Source organism: Drosophila obscura, unplaced genomic scaffold (assembly GCF_018151105.1).
Source record: "Drosophila obscura isolate BZ-5 IFL unplaced genomic scaffold, ASM1815110v1 contig_46, whole genome shotgun sequence".
NCBI classification, from domain to species: domain Eukaryota; kingdom Metazoa; phylum Arthropoda; class Insecta; order Diptera; family Drosophilidae; genus Drosophila; species Drosophila obscura.
The window spans coordinates 2,063,341-2,081,937 of NW_024542835.1; the positions used below are offsets into that span (position 1 = coordinate 2,063,341).

At 46.5% G+C, this 18,597-nt stretch overlaps 1 protein-coding gene across 2 annotated transcripts in view; it reads left to right on the plus strand.

Annotated features, from left to right (window-relative positions):
* The window catches only part of LOC111079821 (homeotic protein female sterile), a 63,597-nt gene extending 45,493 nt beyond the window's left edge, over positions 1-18,104 (plus strand). The window contains exons 5-9 of one of the 2 annotated variants that reach the window (XM_041595264.1): positions 12,431-12,988; positions 13,142-13,342; positions 14,372-14,806; positions 15,552-15,726; positions 15,793-18,104. In XM_041595264.1, the coding sequence (XP_041451198.1) occupies positions 12,431-12,988; positions 13,142-13,342; positions 14,372-14,806; positions 15,552-15,726; positions 15,793-16,262 (1,839 nt within the window). In that variant the 3' untranslated portion in view covers positions 16,263-18,104. Of the gene's footprint in view, positions 1-12,430; positions 12,989-13,141; positions 13,358-14,371; positions 14,807-15,512; positions 15,727-15,792 lie in introns of both variants that reach the window. The other variant, XM_041595265.1, reaches the window with a different exon arrangement.
* Positions 18,105-18,597: the final 493 nt, after the last annotated feature.

Genomic DNA, 18,597 nt, shown 5'->3' on the forward strand with positions numbered 1-18,597 from the left:
GAAACTCTCTTTGCGGGATCCCAACTGGGAAGGCCCTTCCCTTCTACGAGTATTTCCCCATTCTCTGCTCGACTTATTTCCACCTTATAAGCCATCGTCACAGATCCGCTCATTTTCGAAGAGTTCGCCTTTTCCAGCTGACATGTAAACCTTTTTACTAAATGAATTCTCATTTGGAGAGTAACCCAACCCCATCCGGACGGGACATCTAGCTGCTCCTCACCCTGAAGGACCAGCTAACCCAAAACTCTCTTCGAAATTAAGTCTCAGACCTAGCAACCAACCCAACCCCGGAACGGAACCCTTTTGCAGCTTCTGCCCTTCTCTCTATCGAAGAAAAAAAATAAAAAAACTTTTTTATTTCGCTGGCTACAGCCAGAATATTTGTTGTATTATCTGCTGCCTGGGGGTGGCGGCAGAGGGGGAGGAAACGAAGGACGCAGGTTGTGAACTGGCCGTAAAGGACGCCCGTTTTTACGAAAAATACACCAGAAACCAAAAAAAAAAAAAGGAAAGATGAGAGCCAAACGAGGGGGAAGAGGGCTGAAAACCCACGTGAACTCCTGCCAACAAAACGTTTGCCGCATCTTTTGGGATTTCTTGCCTCGTTTAAAAATCATTCAAGCAGCAGACACCACCAAACCCAATCCAGTTTCCCCCTGCCACCATCGGCCAACATCCGCCACCATCTATCCCACAGACTCGCCCAGGTCCGCCCACATTCAGACAGTGGCACAAATTGTGTCAAAAGCATTTGCGAGTGGGTGGACGGGGGCGATGGCTGGCTAGGTCCACTGGTTCCACCTCCGTGAAGCGTTTGCTTGGGCTTCGCGTTCATTTTTATGTTTTTCCGGAGGCCCCATTTCCAAAGCCAACTCCATCTCCATGCCCATCCCCATGCCCCAATACGATCCGTGCCCCGCATCCACCGAAACTTTGACGCCTAACGTAAGAGGCAGCGAATAATTCATCATTCTGCCTTCAGACTTCGGAGCATTTCCTCTGCCAAAATCCGGGGCCTTGGAGTTTGGAATGCCACGCAGCATTTGCTTCGGTGTCTGAGGCTGAGAGCCCTCTTCCACCTTCCCAGCCATCAGCCATCAGCCATCCGCCATCCATCCGCCTTGGATGCTTGGCCCAAAGCGTCAAAGAAGAAAATATTATTTGGAACGGTTTATCATCAATTTTATGTGCGATTTTTCCTTTCTTCTTTTTGTTTGCGCTTTCCTTTTACTGTTTCAACCCCTCCCACCACTATTCAATCCCATCCCCCTAAGTTTGCCTCGAAATGAGTCCCGTCCCGGCTCTCAAACCTTAGTTTTGGGGGAGGATGGAGAAGGCCACTGAGCCACTGTGACTGTCTTTGCGAGTGAAAATCAACTGAAATTCGATTTGATTATGATTTGTTTCGATTGAAGGCGATGCCTGAGACGGGGGAACGATGGGGGAACGATGGTGGGAGAGAACCCCACATCGAGAACTCCTCGTCTCTCCTATCCTATCCTCTCCTCTCCGATTGCAATGAGAATCGTGCTGGCTGACTGCCAGTGGAAGTTGAATTTGATTTCTCCCATTGCTTGGCACTGCCGGGGACACCGGATGGGATGGGAAAGAGGCAGGTAGGGCCAAGGAGAGAGGAGTCGGTATTTTGCTCGGCACTTTAATGGGTTTCCCTAACAAGGTTTTCTTTTAATGGGGGGAATGCTGCTGGGGGCTCTATTCCCCAGACAACAAATCTACGAAAAGGTTAACGAAGGTGACAAAAAAACATACAATTTTACAAACACAAGATACACTTCTATTAGTAGCTCGAATGTTTAGTTTGAGTCTGGCAAACAGATTTATTAATTCTGCCAGTAGATTGCTGTTCAAAAAACGCAGCATTTGCCACCGCATTCTGACCCTCAGAGTGAGTTGTTATGGGGAACCTTACACGGATGAATTCAGATCCGATGGATAGTATCAAATTTTCGCCTGGTTTGACTAGTTAACCAATTTCAAATATTTCTTAGTGAAATGTAAAGGGTTCTTTCCGCTGCCGTCTAATATATGTACATGCTGTGTATTTACTGAGATATATGTATGTATGCATGTATATATAGCCTCCTGGTATATATCTACATTAGGACCCTTCTTTCTTGTCCTTTAATTTATTGTGATCCCTTGCATAGTTTTAAACTTTATGTTTAAAATATTGTTTGCTTTAATATTAAAACTTTTCCATTGCTGAAGGCATACTTCTTATGCTCGTCTACCCACATATGGACGATATATTTATTTTCGCAGCATGTACTCGGACTGTGTTATTTTTTTCAATCTGCCGCGTGTTTTTTCTGCCATTATATGGGCGTTGCGTTCTATTCTTTAGTTTTTATAAATACATTTATTGCAACATGCCTGACAAAAACTGTCAAAGACAGCGAACCGCATCAATCAGCGTCCAGTCCGGCAGCAGCGAATATTTTTTATACATTTATCCACATATTTGTGTATATAATATTTTATTTGAAATCGAGGTTTATTTGGAATTTTGTTTAATTTGGCATTTGTATTTGTTATGATTTTTTGGCAGCGAACCAACGTTTTTAGTTTGTTTTAATGCATATTTCATGCGTTCAATATTTAATGGAGCTGCACAGAGCTCCCTCTTCCAGTTCTATTCCATTGTGCGCGCACAGTCGGTTACACAAGTCCGTGTACAGTGTACACATTATTTTTTATCCCGGCCACGCAGCGGAACAGGATTCCGCCCGAGAATGAAATCAAAATGAATTAAAAAGGTAAAATGCTCAGTGGGGGAAAAAATATTAAATGCTTGGCCAGGCGATTCTTTTTCTGGCATTTGCATATTCAAATAAGTTTTTATAAAATATATACATATCTATATAGGCACACATGTGCACAGGTGCATATAAATAATCAATAAAAAAGGCAAGACAGTGGGAGAGAGGGAGTGCGGCATAGAAAAATCAGGACCTGCATTAATACACAACGAACCAACTCGACTAATCCTACCGACCATCCAAAATCGAAGACAAAACCTCTATTTCAATCAATTTTTCCTGCATAGTTAAATGCATTTTTTCGTATGCAAAAAAAAACATAATTTTAATAACTGAATTTTCTATGAATTAAAGCAGAAACACTCGTGCTAAGTACAATGATCTTTAAGAACCAGCTCTATGAACCCTAGCGAATATGTGGAATATCTACGACCGTCCGCTCCCCGTTCATGGCAATAATAAGCAGAAAATGGGTCACATACACTGCCTTGGCTTTGTCTTGAGCCAACCCTCGCACAGGGCTTAGGGACAGTCGATCGGATTCCCCTCCATGTGTAGGGCTCATTCCTTGACTGCCGTTTGGCTTTCCCTTACACCTGAAGTGACAAAGTCCCGGCATCTCGTATGCCCAAAACGATGCTCTTGGCTGGCAGCACACACGGCGTATGCGTAATGTGTGTGCGTTGAGGCACGGCGAGGGAGCTCTGGGTCTGCCATAGATTTCAGTTAAATGCAGTGCCGACGTGCTGTCGTCAACAGCATCCTGCTCATCGCAATCGCCATCGCCATCGTCCTCGACTTCGTCATCATCGTCTTCATCACCGACGCCATCTTCATCAACTTCATGATGAGAATTCATATGCAAATCCAAAACGCAAATCAGCATCGGAACTCGTGCTCTCGGCACCCTCGCCCATCAACTTGCGTGAGGCAGCAACTTGTGCTGGCTTAGGTCTAGGCCTCAACGAATGCCAACCGGTTTGGCCCATGAGGCATGCAACAGGGTGAGCACAAGCAGGCTGGGCGGCGCAATTCAAGGCGAGGCAAAGTGGCGACAAAGTAGCTCAGCAAACAATAAGCGGCAGTTAATGCACTTTGCATATACGCAATAGTACAAAGCTCTTCGAGTGGCAAAAGACACCCTAAGCTTTTGGAGAGATAATGAGGACTGTTAGGGTATCGTACACCAATTATAATTCGTAATTATGGGCGAGTTGACTTTCATCAAATTTCGTAACTTTAACCAAAGAAAAAACGTTAATTGAATCAAATCTAGGATCATAAATTTTCCGTAAAATGCGAGTATATGTATGTATATATTTGCCTGCTTTTTAAAATTTTAATCACTTACTGATTTCGAATTCAACTTACTTTGATTAATTAACGTTAACTTGATACGCTTATGGGAATTTCAGGCATGGGTATGGCTGTAATTCGTTCTTTATCGTTAGCTGTAAATTTAATTTATTTTTCTAATATAATTTCGTTTAATTTGTTTGCCCTCTCCAATTGTTGATTTATTGTTGTTGCACACAAAAGGCTTCCCCAACTCAAGTCACATTTTATTGTTATTGTGGTATTTTTGTCTTCTGGCACTCAAATATTTTTCAAATAATTATTAAGTAATATGCTCGACAATTCGGCCGACATCAATCGGGACAGAAAACATCCATTCTCCTCATGATTACGAACAACAACAAAAACCGTTGCTGCCTATTTACAGGGCGAAAACATTTGCCTACTTTCAGGCGATTTCACGCTGCCCTTTCCCTATTCACCCATCCATTGTCCTGCCCCTTTCCCATCGATGGGCAGGCAGCTTGGCTTGTTCAGCTAATGCATTGACTAACGGGGCACATCATGCGTGTGGCTACAGAGGCGGGGAGGTGGGGGCTGTAGAAGGTGGAAGAGTGATTTGTAGGGGTTGGAAAAAAAGAAGCGTGGGCGCACGGAAATGTGTTCGCTGGGAGGCGGCAAAAACCAAAAATAAAATGCAATTTTTGTTTGCTGTCCAAAAAGGGGTGTAGAAATTATTGTGAGTGCCGGGCGGGCTGAGGGGAAGGGTAGATGGTAGTATGTAGTATGTAGGATGGTAGTAGGGTGGCTGGGTGGCTGGGTGGCCGAGTGGGTGGCATTAACTGGGCAAGAGGCCATAGCCCCTACGCGGCACCACCACCCACCCAGCAGCGCAGCATGCGTGCGTTTTCGTGTGGGCCGTGCGGCATTAATTGTGATGTCTGGCGTGGTCGGGAGCCGGGCTGATGGGTAAGTAGATTTCCTTGTATGCGCATTCCAGCCTGCATTTTTTCAACCCCTACCCCTGCCACGTTCAGGTTGTTGTTGCAACTACGCCTACTTTGGAGGAAGAGTATGAATTGGTGGCACGGCCGCCTCATTGATAATAATGCCCCTCGCTCGCTGCATTCGCTGCCTCGCTCTTCGTCGGGCCACGTTATTTTTTTCTCCTTTATATGTATATTTTTGTATGCGTAATATTTTTACACACGGACACGGACATGGAGCGGCGTCGCGGCTGCTGCTGTTGCTGCTGCTGATGCTGTCCAGTGAGAGCCGAGCCGAGCCAGGCACGCGCCGTGTTGCACGGTGCGTGCTGCGTGTCCGGGGCAGAGCGCGAAAAAAGGACCAAAAAAGCTCCGCCTTTAAAAATATGTGCGCACCAATTGCCATTTGTGTCTGTGTTTTTCTCTTTTTTACTCTCGCATCGGGCACGCATCCTGCAATCGTTGATCAGCACGGTCCTGCCCCGTCCCCTGCCCCTGCCCCTGCTCCAACCAGAGCTCCTACCCCAGCTCCAGTCCCCGTCGCCCGAGGTGGTTGTTGTAAATAGCAAATGCAAAAAATAAGGGAAAAAGTTGGGAAGGCCGTTGAACAAATGGCAAGTGAAAAAAGCGTTAAAAATCGCTGCAGAGCCAGAAGAAGACTTCGCCCCCTCCCCGACGCTGCCACTGACACTGCCGCTGCCGCTGCCGCTGTTGTTCGGTTACTGGTCCATATGGGGCATCCCCGAGCATATGCGGGGTATTCTTTACATACTTGTAGGCGTCCTCTTTTTATTTTATTTACGCACCTCTGTGCAAGATTGAGGGGGGGTATGGGGCATGCTGCCGAGGCATGTGGCATGGCAGGGCAGGCGATGTGGTTAAGTGGCGAAAGAGAGAGACAAACCAGAAGAGCGGAAAAGAGAAAGAGACAGAGAACAGAGAGCGAGAGAGGGAGAGGGGCATATGTGGTTGCGGTTGCTGAAAGAAACGGGCATCAATGTCTGACAATATTATGTTTCAATTTCGGAACGTGATGCGGGGAGAGTCATATAGGGGGTACGACCAAGGGGATAAATTACAAATGAGCCGCGACAAAGGACAGTGTGGAGTAGCAGGCCTTTTGGGTCTTTGAATGCGAGAAATTTGACTTTATGATTGAAACAAAAAATAAGGTGTTTCTCCAGGAAAGTGGAAAATAAATCCTAGAAAATGGGGCGAACTTAATATTAAGAATCATAGGTTTCTGGGATACAAAAGAGATATATATTCGATTCCAAGAGCTGGAAAACTATCTCCAAACAGACTCATTATAGATTTTTCAAATGGAAAAATCTAGTTTTAATCATTGCACGCCCGTCCTTCGAATCCGAAACAAACAAAATGTATTTAACAACTCCTCAGTTCTATTCCACCCTCTCATTTTGTTAGCTACTTAACGGCCAGACCAAACTCAAACCCCATTCCTCCACTCAAGTAAACAACTTTTGAAGCAACAAAAAAGAAAAGGATAGAACAGCCATCATATTACCACTCTCCGGCACCGAGCACCGTTTTCCTCGTTCGCCTCGTTCTAGCCACATCATAAACTAATCAGTCCAGACAAGGAGCGGTAGCGGTCCAATTGGACGCACTCACTTCGTGTCGTGGCCGCCTTTCAGCGACTGGCTTCGCGCTGGTCAACAAAACGTTGCATACTTTATGGCGCTCGGAAAATAATATTCGCGTGCTGCATAAAAAGCAACCGCTAACGCCCCTCCGCTACGCTCCACATGTCTGACGGCGTGTTGTTTTTGTGCGATTGAGTGGCATGTACCGTTAGTTTCAGTGGCCCCGAAATGTATGTAACAGACGAAACGATTACTCGCCCCCCCACCCACAAAATCGGTCGCACCACGGTGTTTCTGTTTGTGTTTGAGCGTATGTGTGTGTGTGTGTGTGTGTGTTCGATGTGAGTAACTTTGACCCGTTTGTGGCCAGCAGCCAGGGACTGGGTGTAGGCCGAAGGGCGGGTCCCAAAAAAAGCAAATCAAGGGCGGAGAGAGGCAGGGAGTGATTTTTGCTTTTTTATTTTCGTTAAATAATGCTGCCTACCGTCGGGTGGCAAATGGAAAACCAAAACATCATCAATGCTATCAAATACGAAGGGCGAACGAGGGGCGGAAGACTAGGGGTTGGGCTTGGGTATAGCGAAAAGCTTAACTTCCCCCTGAACACATCCACTCCCTCTCCCACTCCAGCAACACCCACCGACATCGACATAGAGCCGTTCCCTAAGCCTTGATTCCATTTCATGTTCCGTTTGTTGTTGGCTGCACAATGTAGTTGATGATGCCCTTTCAAAGGGTTTCTCTGAAGACAGATACATGTGCATGTGAAAATATTTGATACATATTGTCGAATGCATAAATGTGTCAGTGGAATCGCCATTGCTGTATGTGTCCAATGCACATATGTGTATTTTATTACGATTAAATTCTGAGAAAGCCCAATGGAAAACAGTTCGCGGTAAAGCTGGCCCATGGAAAGCAAAGTATTCCTAGAATCATTTAAATTTAATTTCCTGCAAATTCATTCATCTATTTTATTATTTCACTTAAAAGGGCATTAAAAGGGCAAAGAATTTCTTCTCCAACATGGAATTTCTCCTTCCCCAGGTCTCCATTTTTTGCTGCCAATTGTTTGTGCACTTTTGTTCACTTCTCGCGGAAAAGGCAAAGCATAAAAATAAGTACAATCCACTCCTGCTCATTCCCATCATCCCTTGCCCTGCACCTGCGGACGCATTCGCTTTTTAGTTGCAACAAACATCGGCAACAACAGCAAAGTTTCGACTGGCCTGCCGCGCTCCCCTCCACACCCCTCGCTACTGTGCGTATGGTGCAAAAAATTAAAATAGAAATTTCAGCGGAAACGCTAAAATTTTATAATGGCGCACACGGGGGGCGTATGAGTGTTGCCAGTTGCCAGTTGCCATGGCCAGCGGCGGCTGCAGCTGCAGCGCCGCAGAAAGTGACGATGGCTGCCATTTAGGTGAAAAATATGCAGATGATGAGAGAACAATGGAGTGCCACATACTCCTACATATACTAAGAAATAAAAAGGATTATTCAAGCGAAAGGGATCGGCAAAGATCAAATATTTGGAACTGTTTCCTAGCTCTTGCCTTACTTATATTTACCATCAGTTCAGACACAACAGTGATGACCATCAGGGATCTATAAATCTGAGCACAGTTTAGCTAGCCATAATCCCCATTTTGGACCATCGCACTAAGCCTATTATTACCTGATTCATCACACGCCCTTTGGTATTTTGGGGCCTTTTCGGGGCGCCGAACAAATATATAACTTGCTCCACACACTCCCCACAAGTACCAGAGTCATATGCAACAAATCCTATGTAAACAGACACAGGCACAAATATCACTTATGTATATCCCTTTCAATATTTCATATATACCCTCGTATTTGTTGAGAGGCATCCCACCCTGGCACGCCATCGCCCCCAGGCTAAGCCCGTGACTGGTAACTAATTTGACACTACCCCTACGGGTCCTACCCATACTCGCATACTCGCACCGATTCTGCAGATTTTTTCTATGTTTCAATTTATTTTGTTTCATTTGGACATGGCCTCCCCCCATGAGACAGTGTGTGGGAGGGGCAGGGACGCCGCCCAAAAGAATTCAGCATCCATTTTTGTCCCGCTCTCTTTTTGTAATTGCTTTGACCAGCGCGGTGCAGCGTGGATGTAATTTTTTTAGAGGGCTGTTTTTCTATATATTCTATAGTCGTGCAGGCATTTAATTCATGCGAGGGATGATGCGAGTGGAAAATGCACTGGAAATGTCCCTTTCTATGGCAGAGGAAAATTGTCTGGCTTCCACTGGAATTCTGGTGGAAATTCTACGGGCAGGAGCTACGGGGGCAGTACTCTGGCAGAACCCAGGTGTAAGGTCACCCCAAAGCTATTCCACTCCTCTCTATATGCTTATGCAGTGTCTCTCCTATCGCAATTTACCTGCAATCCACTTTCTACGGACACAACTCCCCAGTCAACTTTCTAATCAAACGGAGGAAACCAAATGGCAATTTGTAGCTTCTCAAGACAACTCCAGTGCTCCGGCGGCGTCTTTCAGTTTCTTTTAGCCAAGGCAAACCCCTTGGCCAACGGCAGTGGCAGCAGCAGCCAGCATTGGCTATTGAAACGACAACCACATGAATAAGAGGAAAACGTACAAAATGTTCCATTAATTAAAACGATACAAGGAACAGATGCAGATGGAGGTGAACGTGGAGGTGGAGGTGGAGAGAGACTGTAACTGGACAAAGACAGTGGACAAAGACATTTTTGTGAGTCCAAAGCTGAGACGGAACCGGAACTACTCCGTCGGGAGTCTTTGGAACATGACATGGGGTCTGGTCTGGGGATGTGTGTTGCTTTCGGGCTTCGCTCCACTTCCACTACCTCTCCCAGTCTCGTCTCAGCTCTTTTAGCATGACTTCAGCTTGGGGCTCATCCAGGGCAACGGCAACCTTGACTTTGCCCGCAGCAGCCATGGGTGGGACGGTCCCTTCTTTGCAAGTAATTTGTTCTGAGGCTGACAGCAGCCCACTGGGCGTATGAGTAACACCTGCAAGGCAGATCAGCTCTACCACCCACCCCAGCCAACTGCATGGGGCTATAAATCCTAGCATTTATTTCCCTTTGCCACAACATTTTCTCGACTCTACTCGATTCGACTCGACTCGTCTCCGAGATGGGGAAAGTTGCTTTTGAAGTCTCACACAAATTTGTAACCCTTTTGCGGCAGTGGGCCTGAAAGTATAAGAGAGAAGAGAGTGGTGGGCGGTGAGCGGTGAGCAGTGAGGGGGTGTGGGGGTGGGTGGGTAGTCTCTCTGAATGTCAGAAATATGCGGGCTTGTGGCATCTTACAAGTAAAGGCTTTGGCATCAGGACAGAATCAGGAGCGGGAGAAGGAGAATGAGAGTGAGACTGGAGTTCAATGCAGAAGGCAGCCCAAAACTAACAAACTGACGAGGTGATGGGGTGGAGGATGAACATGTGCCTGCCCCCGCCTGCCTGGTGACTGCGCCTAAAAGCAGACTCGACTCTGTCTTCGACGGCGTCTGGGGCACAGGCCCGGCACACCACTACAATGCCGACAGCCTCTCTAAGCACACGCATAATGAATTACCACCGAGCCAAGAATCGTCCTTCCCTGTCTCCTTTCCGCCTCAGCTTGTGCCAGTGCCTCTGACTCTGGCTCTGCCTCTGCCTCTGCCAACTGCCGATGACATATTTCTCCAGACGAGGCAGCATCGCACCCCCTCTACAAAAGCAGCGCCTAAAAGGCAGCTAAGAAAATTTGCGTTTAACTCATAAGTGCGTGAAAGGGTTGCCAGACCCCGACTCTAGCAACACCCATCCCAGGCCCAGAGTAGAGTCCCAAGTCCCAGCCAAGCAACATCCTTTGCCATGGGGCTGCCTCTGTTCCCTGTCAAGGAAATTGTAGTTTAAATGAAATGGAAGTTGCTTTTATCAACGGGGTAGGCGGAAGGTTGCGGGGGCTTAGGGTCTCGGATTGGGGCTGTCTTGGGGCTGGGTATAGCAGATTGGGAGGGGGCCAGAGTATGGGGCTAGTATGTGTGAGCTTTCTTAGAAGTTCGGTTTCTGTATGTGCCTTGCCTCTGTGTGTGTCTATGCGTTGTGTGTGTTTATGTGTGTGGGGGTGTCTGTGTGTCTGTGTGTGTGGTTGTCGTATATAAATTAAAATGCCTAAACATATGCATTAGTTTTTGTCTCACTCCCACTCTCGCCCCCACATCAGGCAGTCCTTGGCCATGTGCAGGGGTGTGGGGTAGCTCGAAAGTTTTTGTGGTTACGACATTGGTTTTCGGGGGAGGTGGATGCTTGAGACAGGCCCAGAAAGGGTCTGGGCGGGGGTGGCAACTGTCAGTCTCGAGTCTCAAGTCTGGAGCTCCGCTCCGCTCCGAGTCTCGGTCTCGAGCTGTGGCCTGACAACTTAGTCTAATGAGAATTCAAATTCGAAACCCAACTACGCAATCGTGCTGAAGAAATTAAAAGAAATTGCACATGATGTGTTACGACAAGTGCTCTCCCTCTCTCACTCTCTGGCTGTGTGTGTGTGTGTGTGTGTGTGCCTATTGAACAGCATGATGTGTAGGTGTGTGTCTGTGGGTGAGAAATAGAACAAATATTTGATTCACTATCCGAGTGTGGAGAAGGGAACCTTGGCAACATACTCAAAAATATTTGCTCGAATTCGGGTCCTGGCCCGCTCCGAAGGAAGCTCAAAAGTGCAATGAAATTTTATGAGGCCTGATGCGAGCGAGCCAGGAAAGTTCTCATATGAAAATTAACTTATAAATAAACTGGAACTCAACTCAACTGCGACAGAGCACAGTTGATGTGGAAGAAAGGTTTCGGACAACTTGGACTGACTATCCCCAAATCCTTTCCTTACTCCGAAACCCACCACAAATCATTCCCTGGAGCTGACCTCCCATACGGCCCCCAGAGAGCCTGCAAATTAATGTTAATTAAGAGCGGGAGTCGGGACAGTGCTTCTCCTTCCTGTCCCCCAAACCTTTGTGCATTTGAGGGAAAAAGAAAGCTGCCTCAATCTCGATGGCCATCCGCACGGAACACAGCTCCATTTGCTATGGCAGTCCAAGTCCCAACCCACCTAACCAGTGTCCTTCGACCACAAGCCAAAGGAGTGTTCGGGAAAAAAGGCTGTGCCTGTGCCGGACGCCCAACGTCTTGGGCCAGCTAACGAAATGTTTCATTAGAGCCATGTTAGCCGCAAATGGCAGGGACACCACCCAGCAGCAGCAGCAGCAGCAGCAGGCCCTTGCCGGACCTCGCCAGATCTTGCCCCATCCTGCCCCACCCACTCGACTAATTTCCAGTGCACAAAAGGCAGGCAGTGAAAAAAGGCAACCCCAAGGTTGGGCAGCAAAGGAAAAAAGAAGGGAGGCAGAGAACAACTGGCCCTGCCTGAAGATGAAAGTCGAGAAAACTTTCCCTCGAATGCTGAGTTGGGTTGGGTTGCGTTGGGTCTTGGTCTTGGTCTGGGTGCAGGTCTTGGAATGGATTTTGGTTGGGTTGTCCGACCCCGAAAGCTTTCTTTGACGTCACTTCTTTTTCCGCATTCTTTTGAATGGTCTAACGAACTTAAAACTGGTTCTTCTTCTAATCATTGGGATTTGGCATATCGAACGCAGTCCCAAAACTTTGTGCGGTCTCTCCAAAGTTCCCCAAAAACGAACTTGCACACATCTTTCTCTTCACTTCTTTACCTCTTCTCATCTTGTCATCTTCTCGTTCTCGCTCTCACAGGAAACCATACCAGCAACACCGGCCACGAACATCGACACAACCAGCACGGTGGTCGGTGTGGGCGGCGGCGGCGGCGGCGCAGGTCTCGGCGGAGGAGGAGCAGGTGGCGGTGGCGGCCTCCTTGGCACCGGCGGGATCCTGGGCGAAGTCGTCAGCGGCCTGGGCGGAGGAGGCGGCAGCGAGTCGGAGGCCTATGCGGGCCTGATGAAGGACGCAGACAAGCTGAAGCTGATGCTCCTCGCCTGGAACTACCAGAACTCGACGGCGGTGCGCAACGGGACCGAAGGGCCAGACCTCAGTGTTGTGGGTGGGCTGTGGGCCCAGTACCAGAACGCGCTCGCCCAGAATGCGGCTGCGGCTGCGGCGGCCAGTGCCAAGATGGACAGCTCGCTGTCCCCAGTGCCCCGGCAGGACACACACTCACCCATGGAGACGCAGGACGAGACCAACTCCTCCGGGCAGAAGGAGGAGGACGAGGTTTCCGAGGACGACTCCGACGACAAGCTGGACGAGAAGCTGGCCACCACACACGATCCCGAGCGCCTCAAGGCCTTCAATGTGAGTAGAGCGAGAGTAAGAGCGAGAGAGAGACTTTTCTCTTTCTCTCCCCGTGGGCAGCGAATGTAAAGCAAAGCGTTGCCAAGAAGTCGCCAGAGAACTGGTCACTGAGGACGATATAGATTTGCTGGAACGTCTCTTTGTTGCTTTCAGATGTTCGTGCGGCTCTTTGTGGACGAGAATCTGGATCGCATCATCCCCATCTCGAAGCAGCCAAAGGAGAAGATCCAGGCCATCATCGATTCGTGTGCTCGCCAGTTCCCCGAGTTCAGTGACCGCTCCCGCAAACGCATCCGCACCTATCTCAAGTCGTGCAGACGCAACAAGAAGACCCGCGACGGATGGGAGAATACGGTAAGCTTAATCGAAGTAAGTTTATACCCGGAAATCGCAGGGTATGAGATTTTCATCTACATATATTTCCAACTATCCACGTCTCTCACTAAGTTGATCGTTTGTCTTGTCTGAGTCTATGCTCCCGTCCGTCCGTTTGTTCCCGTAGTGTTAAAAAAACATATAGATATCTAGTGGTAGCTGATCAGCGGATTATTACACCCGGTACTCGAAGAGTTTAGGGATATAGTTGATGTGTGTAACGCACAGAAGGAAACGTTTCCGACCCAAAGACCATAAAAGCTAGAGCAACCAAATTTTGTATCCAGTCCTCTGTGATATCACACTGTTACAAGTGTATTTAAAAATTTCGCTCCGAGAAAACCGAAAACGCAATATCGTAGCGATCTTATCTACCCGATTGCCGAATCTGGATTAGATCGGATCATTATTATAGCCAGAATGAACAAATCACATGGCTGTTTGCTTTATTCAACATCTTATTAGTTTGGGCAATGAAGTTTTTATACCCGTACTCAAAAAAGAGTTAAGGGGTACATTAGATTTGTGGTAAAAGTGGATGTGTGTAACGCAGAGAAGGATTCGTTTCCGACCCCATAAGGTATATATATTCTTGATCAGCATCAATAGCCGAGTCGATAGAGCCATGTCTGTCTGTCCGTCTGTCCGTCCGTCCTTCCGTACGTCTTGTTTGTCGGCTGGATCTCAGAGACTATGTGATATCACACTGCTACGTGCTGCTCATTCTCTCTCTCTCTGCCTCACACACTACTGGCGGAGGAGATGTATATGAGAGATGAAGCGAAGAATTGGAAACTGATAAAATATTCGTAAGTCTGACTGACTGATTACTACTGAGGTATAAAAGTAGTGGCGCGGCTTTAGACACGGCTCACAACGTTCCCCCTCATTTCGACTTGAAAGATTTAAGATTACCCTATATAGCCAGAGCTTAGTTCCATTGCAATGCTACTGATAGATAATGAAAGTCAACCGAACCTAATCCTTTTTGTACTGTTTTTGTTACAGACCAGACCAACCCCTGCACATCTGACATCCGTGCAGGCGGAACAAATACTGGCCATTGCCTGCGAGAACGAATCGATGAATGCCAAGAGAATGCGCATCGGCCTGGAGCCCATCACCCACGCTGTGCCAGCTCCAGGTAGTGCTGTTGCCGCAGCGGCTGCGGCAGCTGCGGCCGCTGCCGTTGTGGCCGCCACTAGCTCCGGTGTCGGTGGGACCAGTACAACGTCCGCGGGCAATGCCACGGTCACCTGCGGAGGAGCAGGAGTAGTGGATGCGACCGGCCTCACAAATGTGGCGGCCGCTGCACTGCCCTTTGTTAGCGCCGTGGGCTTCGCTCGCTCCACACCGAACTCGGAGCACGCGGAGGCGCTGCCCTTCGGCGGGGCCAGCAACGTGGGCGGAAGTGCGGGCGGCGGCAGTACGAGTGGAGCGGAGGTAAGCTCTTTTCCAAATCTTTTCCCCATTTAGTTACCCACTTAGTCGTAGAGACTGTTTTGTGTGTACAAAAGATTAGCCGCATAAGGGCAGAGATCCTGGAGTACGACCATATCATCTCTTCATCATTCATGCAGTGCACCAATGGGTGCAAATGGATGCGATAAGTCGCGTTCAACACCTTCTTTAAGTTCGTGAAGTCATGGATCACATAATATTTCTTGGCCAAAAGCCCTGCTCTAAATAAATATCTAACTTCTATGGAACTTTATGTTTTGATCAGTAAGTAGAACGGTGTACAAAAACGTCTGAACCGTCCAGGATTCTGATCATATGACGTACGATCTACGTATGGGAAACTTAAATTTTCTAACACAATATAAATGTAGACTTAATAAATACGCTGGTTCCATCCACTTTATGGGCATTCAGAGGAAGTCCTTTTGTAATTGATCTTGCTCCAAAGAACTATGTAGAAAAATTGCATCGGATGTAAATGAATATGAAACTATTTTAAGTTGGAATTGCAACCGATCGTTGTTAGCGGCTAGTTGCATCGCTTTATTTCAAATCGCATCGAGCCGAAAGCCCTGGCAGTTAGTGCTCCATAAATGTGTCTTAGGTTAAGATTTGTATTGTTAGCCTTCAAATTTATAAATAAATACAAAATATTTCAAATCACTTATTTCGGAATAAATCATTTCAGAGCCAGCACCATCTCCATCATGGACAGCCGCTGATGCAGAGCAACTGTTCGGCGCGCAGCTCTCCACTGGCCCTCAGTTCGAATGCGAGCGTGAGCGGTGGGGCAAGCGTGACCGGCCTGACACTGGCCAATGGGGCTGTGCCCTCGAATGGGGCTGGCCTCCCGCCCACCAGCTACCCCGGCTACTTTCCCGGGGTGGCTGCTTTGGGTAATGGTGAGTAGCAGATTGAGTTTGTTGAAGGAATCTAGCCTGAGTCTCATTTTGTGCGTTCCATTGCAGTGACGCCCACCGATCTCTCGATGAAACCAACCTCCCTGGGCTCCGGCGTCAGCGGCAACCTGCTCAGCAGCAACAACGGCAATCTGTCCGTGGCCGGCGCCATCAACTCCCAGCTCAGTGCCGCCAACCTGGCGACTTTGAGCAATGCCAACACTAACAGCGCCCTGGTGACCGCAACTCAGCAGCTGCAGCAGCTCCAACAGCAACAACAACAGCAGCAGCAACAGCAGCAACAACAGCAGCAGCAGCAGCAACAACAACAACAGCAGCAGCAGCAACAGCAGCTCCTGGCCAGCTCTGGCGGCGGTCTCGACGGGCAATCCTCCCGAGCGCCGCCTATCCTTCCGCACAAGCTGAGTCCCAACGAGGTGTCCGCGGCCCGCCAGGTGATATCCGCCTACCGTGAGAGCGCGGCCTTCCTCCTGCGCACCGCCGACCAGGTGGAGCAGCTGCTGGTCCAGCAGCAGTAGGCGTGGCCGAGGGGCGCACTCAAGTTTCCAGGACCCAAGCGATGCCAGGCGCGCGCGGGTTGTTCCTATTTAAAATTAATATAAATTCAATTACACACGAAACTGACCCACTCACCCCACACACTCTCGCGCCAAACTAAGCGAAATAGTCAAAGCATAGAGCAAAACGAAGGAGCAACACAGGAGTAGAAGGCAGAAGAGCAGGAGAGCAGGAGAGATGGAGAGGAGGATAGTAGAGCAGGAAATAGCCAAAGGAAGTTCGTTTAAACAAAACATTTTAAGTGTTTTTTCCTCCAACTACGTACACAATATTAAAATAGAATTAAACGATAAACAAAAACCAAAACAAATATTGAAAATATCACAACAGTAAAAATAGCAGAGCTGTTCCAGCCATCTGATTGCGTCCTACATTCCATCCTGGAATATGTGTTTCAGAGCTGTTCAAGTCTAGGCGAATGTCTTAAATTTATAAGCATGAAATAGTCATATTTCCCTTACTACAAAAAATGTATTTGCTTTGAATACCTGAGCTTAAATTACAATATTACTTAATATCACTTCCATGGAAATTTGGTATGACTCGAAATGCAAATTTATCTTCTTACGTTCTAAATATTTTAATCGTTACTCTGACTAAAGCTTTTTATGTCAACCATAAGACCATAAAACCAGTTCTGGGGCATATTAATTATCGCTACCGAACATACATGAAAGTTTAAAAAAGGTTCCCCCTTAACACTTCTATCCACTAAAAGCGCGAAATACACATAGAGGAGACATATCAGGTAGCTGGGCAGCTCTAATAAAAATAAATCCAAGCAACAGTTCAACGTACTCCAGTGTCTACTAAAAGTAAAACTACAATAGCCACACACAAACACTCGCATTGATTTTGTTTAAACTTTTGATTATTGCATATTTTTGGACTCGTCCAGGTGGGGGAGGAGTCGCGATTTCCGGGCCCGTTTTCGATGAGCGCGATTTGTTAAAAATGAAAAATAATAATTAATAAGTTGAAGTATTGTTGTACATTTTAAGGAATCGATACAAAAAACATTTTAAGGAAAACAAAAAAAAAAAAATACGAAAAACTATGAGAAAACACAGGGTGATACTTTGAAAAATTATTACAATGCATAAGCTAAAAATTAAACAAACGAGAAAGGAAAAGAGAAAATGTAAAAAAAATGAATTCGAAAAAATGGAATAGAAGTTGGTAAATGTGTATTTAAAGTTTAGAGACAACTAAGTTTTGTACACTGTTTCCAGTTTCTTGATTCATGTCCCTCAGTTCGACTGGTTTACCTTCCATTAGGTGTATATATTTTGAAATTTTAAATTTTTGTTTTGCTGTTGCTTTTTACTCACATTCGATTATGGAAGTATATATACCAAATAAAGTAAATAAATACAAAATAGCCATTAATGTTTTTTGCAACTATAAATGTGCATGTAAAAAAACCACACTCACACACACACACACACACACAAACAAACACTCAAAAACACAGTGGAACATCGGTTACATAGGGATGTGAGGAAAAGAAAGCCCTAAATGGAAGATCGCTATGGCAGGCAGATTATAGAATTTAATAATATAAATAAATTGCTACAATTATTTAACCAACAGATAATTATTGACTAAACCAAACTAAATAAATACCCAAAAGAGTTCGATCAAGGCGCGGGATATTTATAAAGAGTACTTAAACGTAACACACTGAGCGGCATTCGCTGAGAAGAGTAAACTAATTAAACCAGCCCGAACAGAGGAATCACGAGTGGAAACAAGACATTTTAAAAATCGATTTAATAAAGAATTTATGAGAATTATATGTACATTAAAAATCATTGTTTTTTCATATCGGTCTGCTCAGATTTTGAGCGATCTAAAACTAAAGCCGCTAAAACTAATTACACACATTGCGCCTACTTCTCCCTGCAAAAGCTCGCCTCTATGTAACTAGCGCAGTTTCATGGCAGGAAGCCTGTGACACAGTGAAAAGATGCTGTTTAGTTTCAGCATTGACCGTCGATCAAAGGGGCGCCACTGCGCAACACGAAAAAATTTTAGCATTTTTTTGGCTATTTTGGGTTAAAAACTTGGCTAAGTTAGTTCACAAACCCCTCTCACTTACCATTGACAACAACCAACCAGACGCCACCCATGGTCATGCTAATTTTAATACGTTAAGGTCATGCTTCGTCAAAATGACGGCGACACTTTTCAAATCAATATAATTTTTCAAATACGAATTAAATTATATATTTAATGATGCAACTTAATCACTGATCTTCTGGTAAATGAAAAAAAAATATTAAAATTAGACAG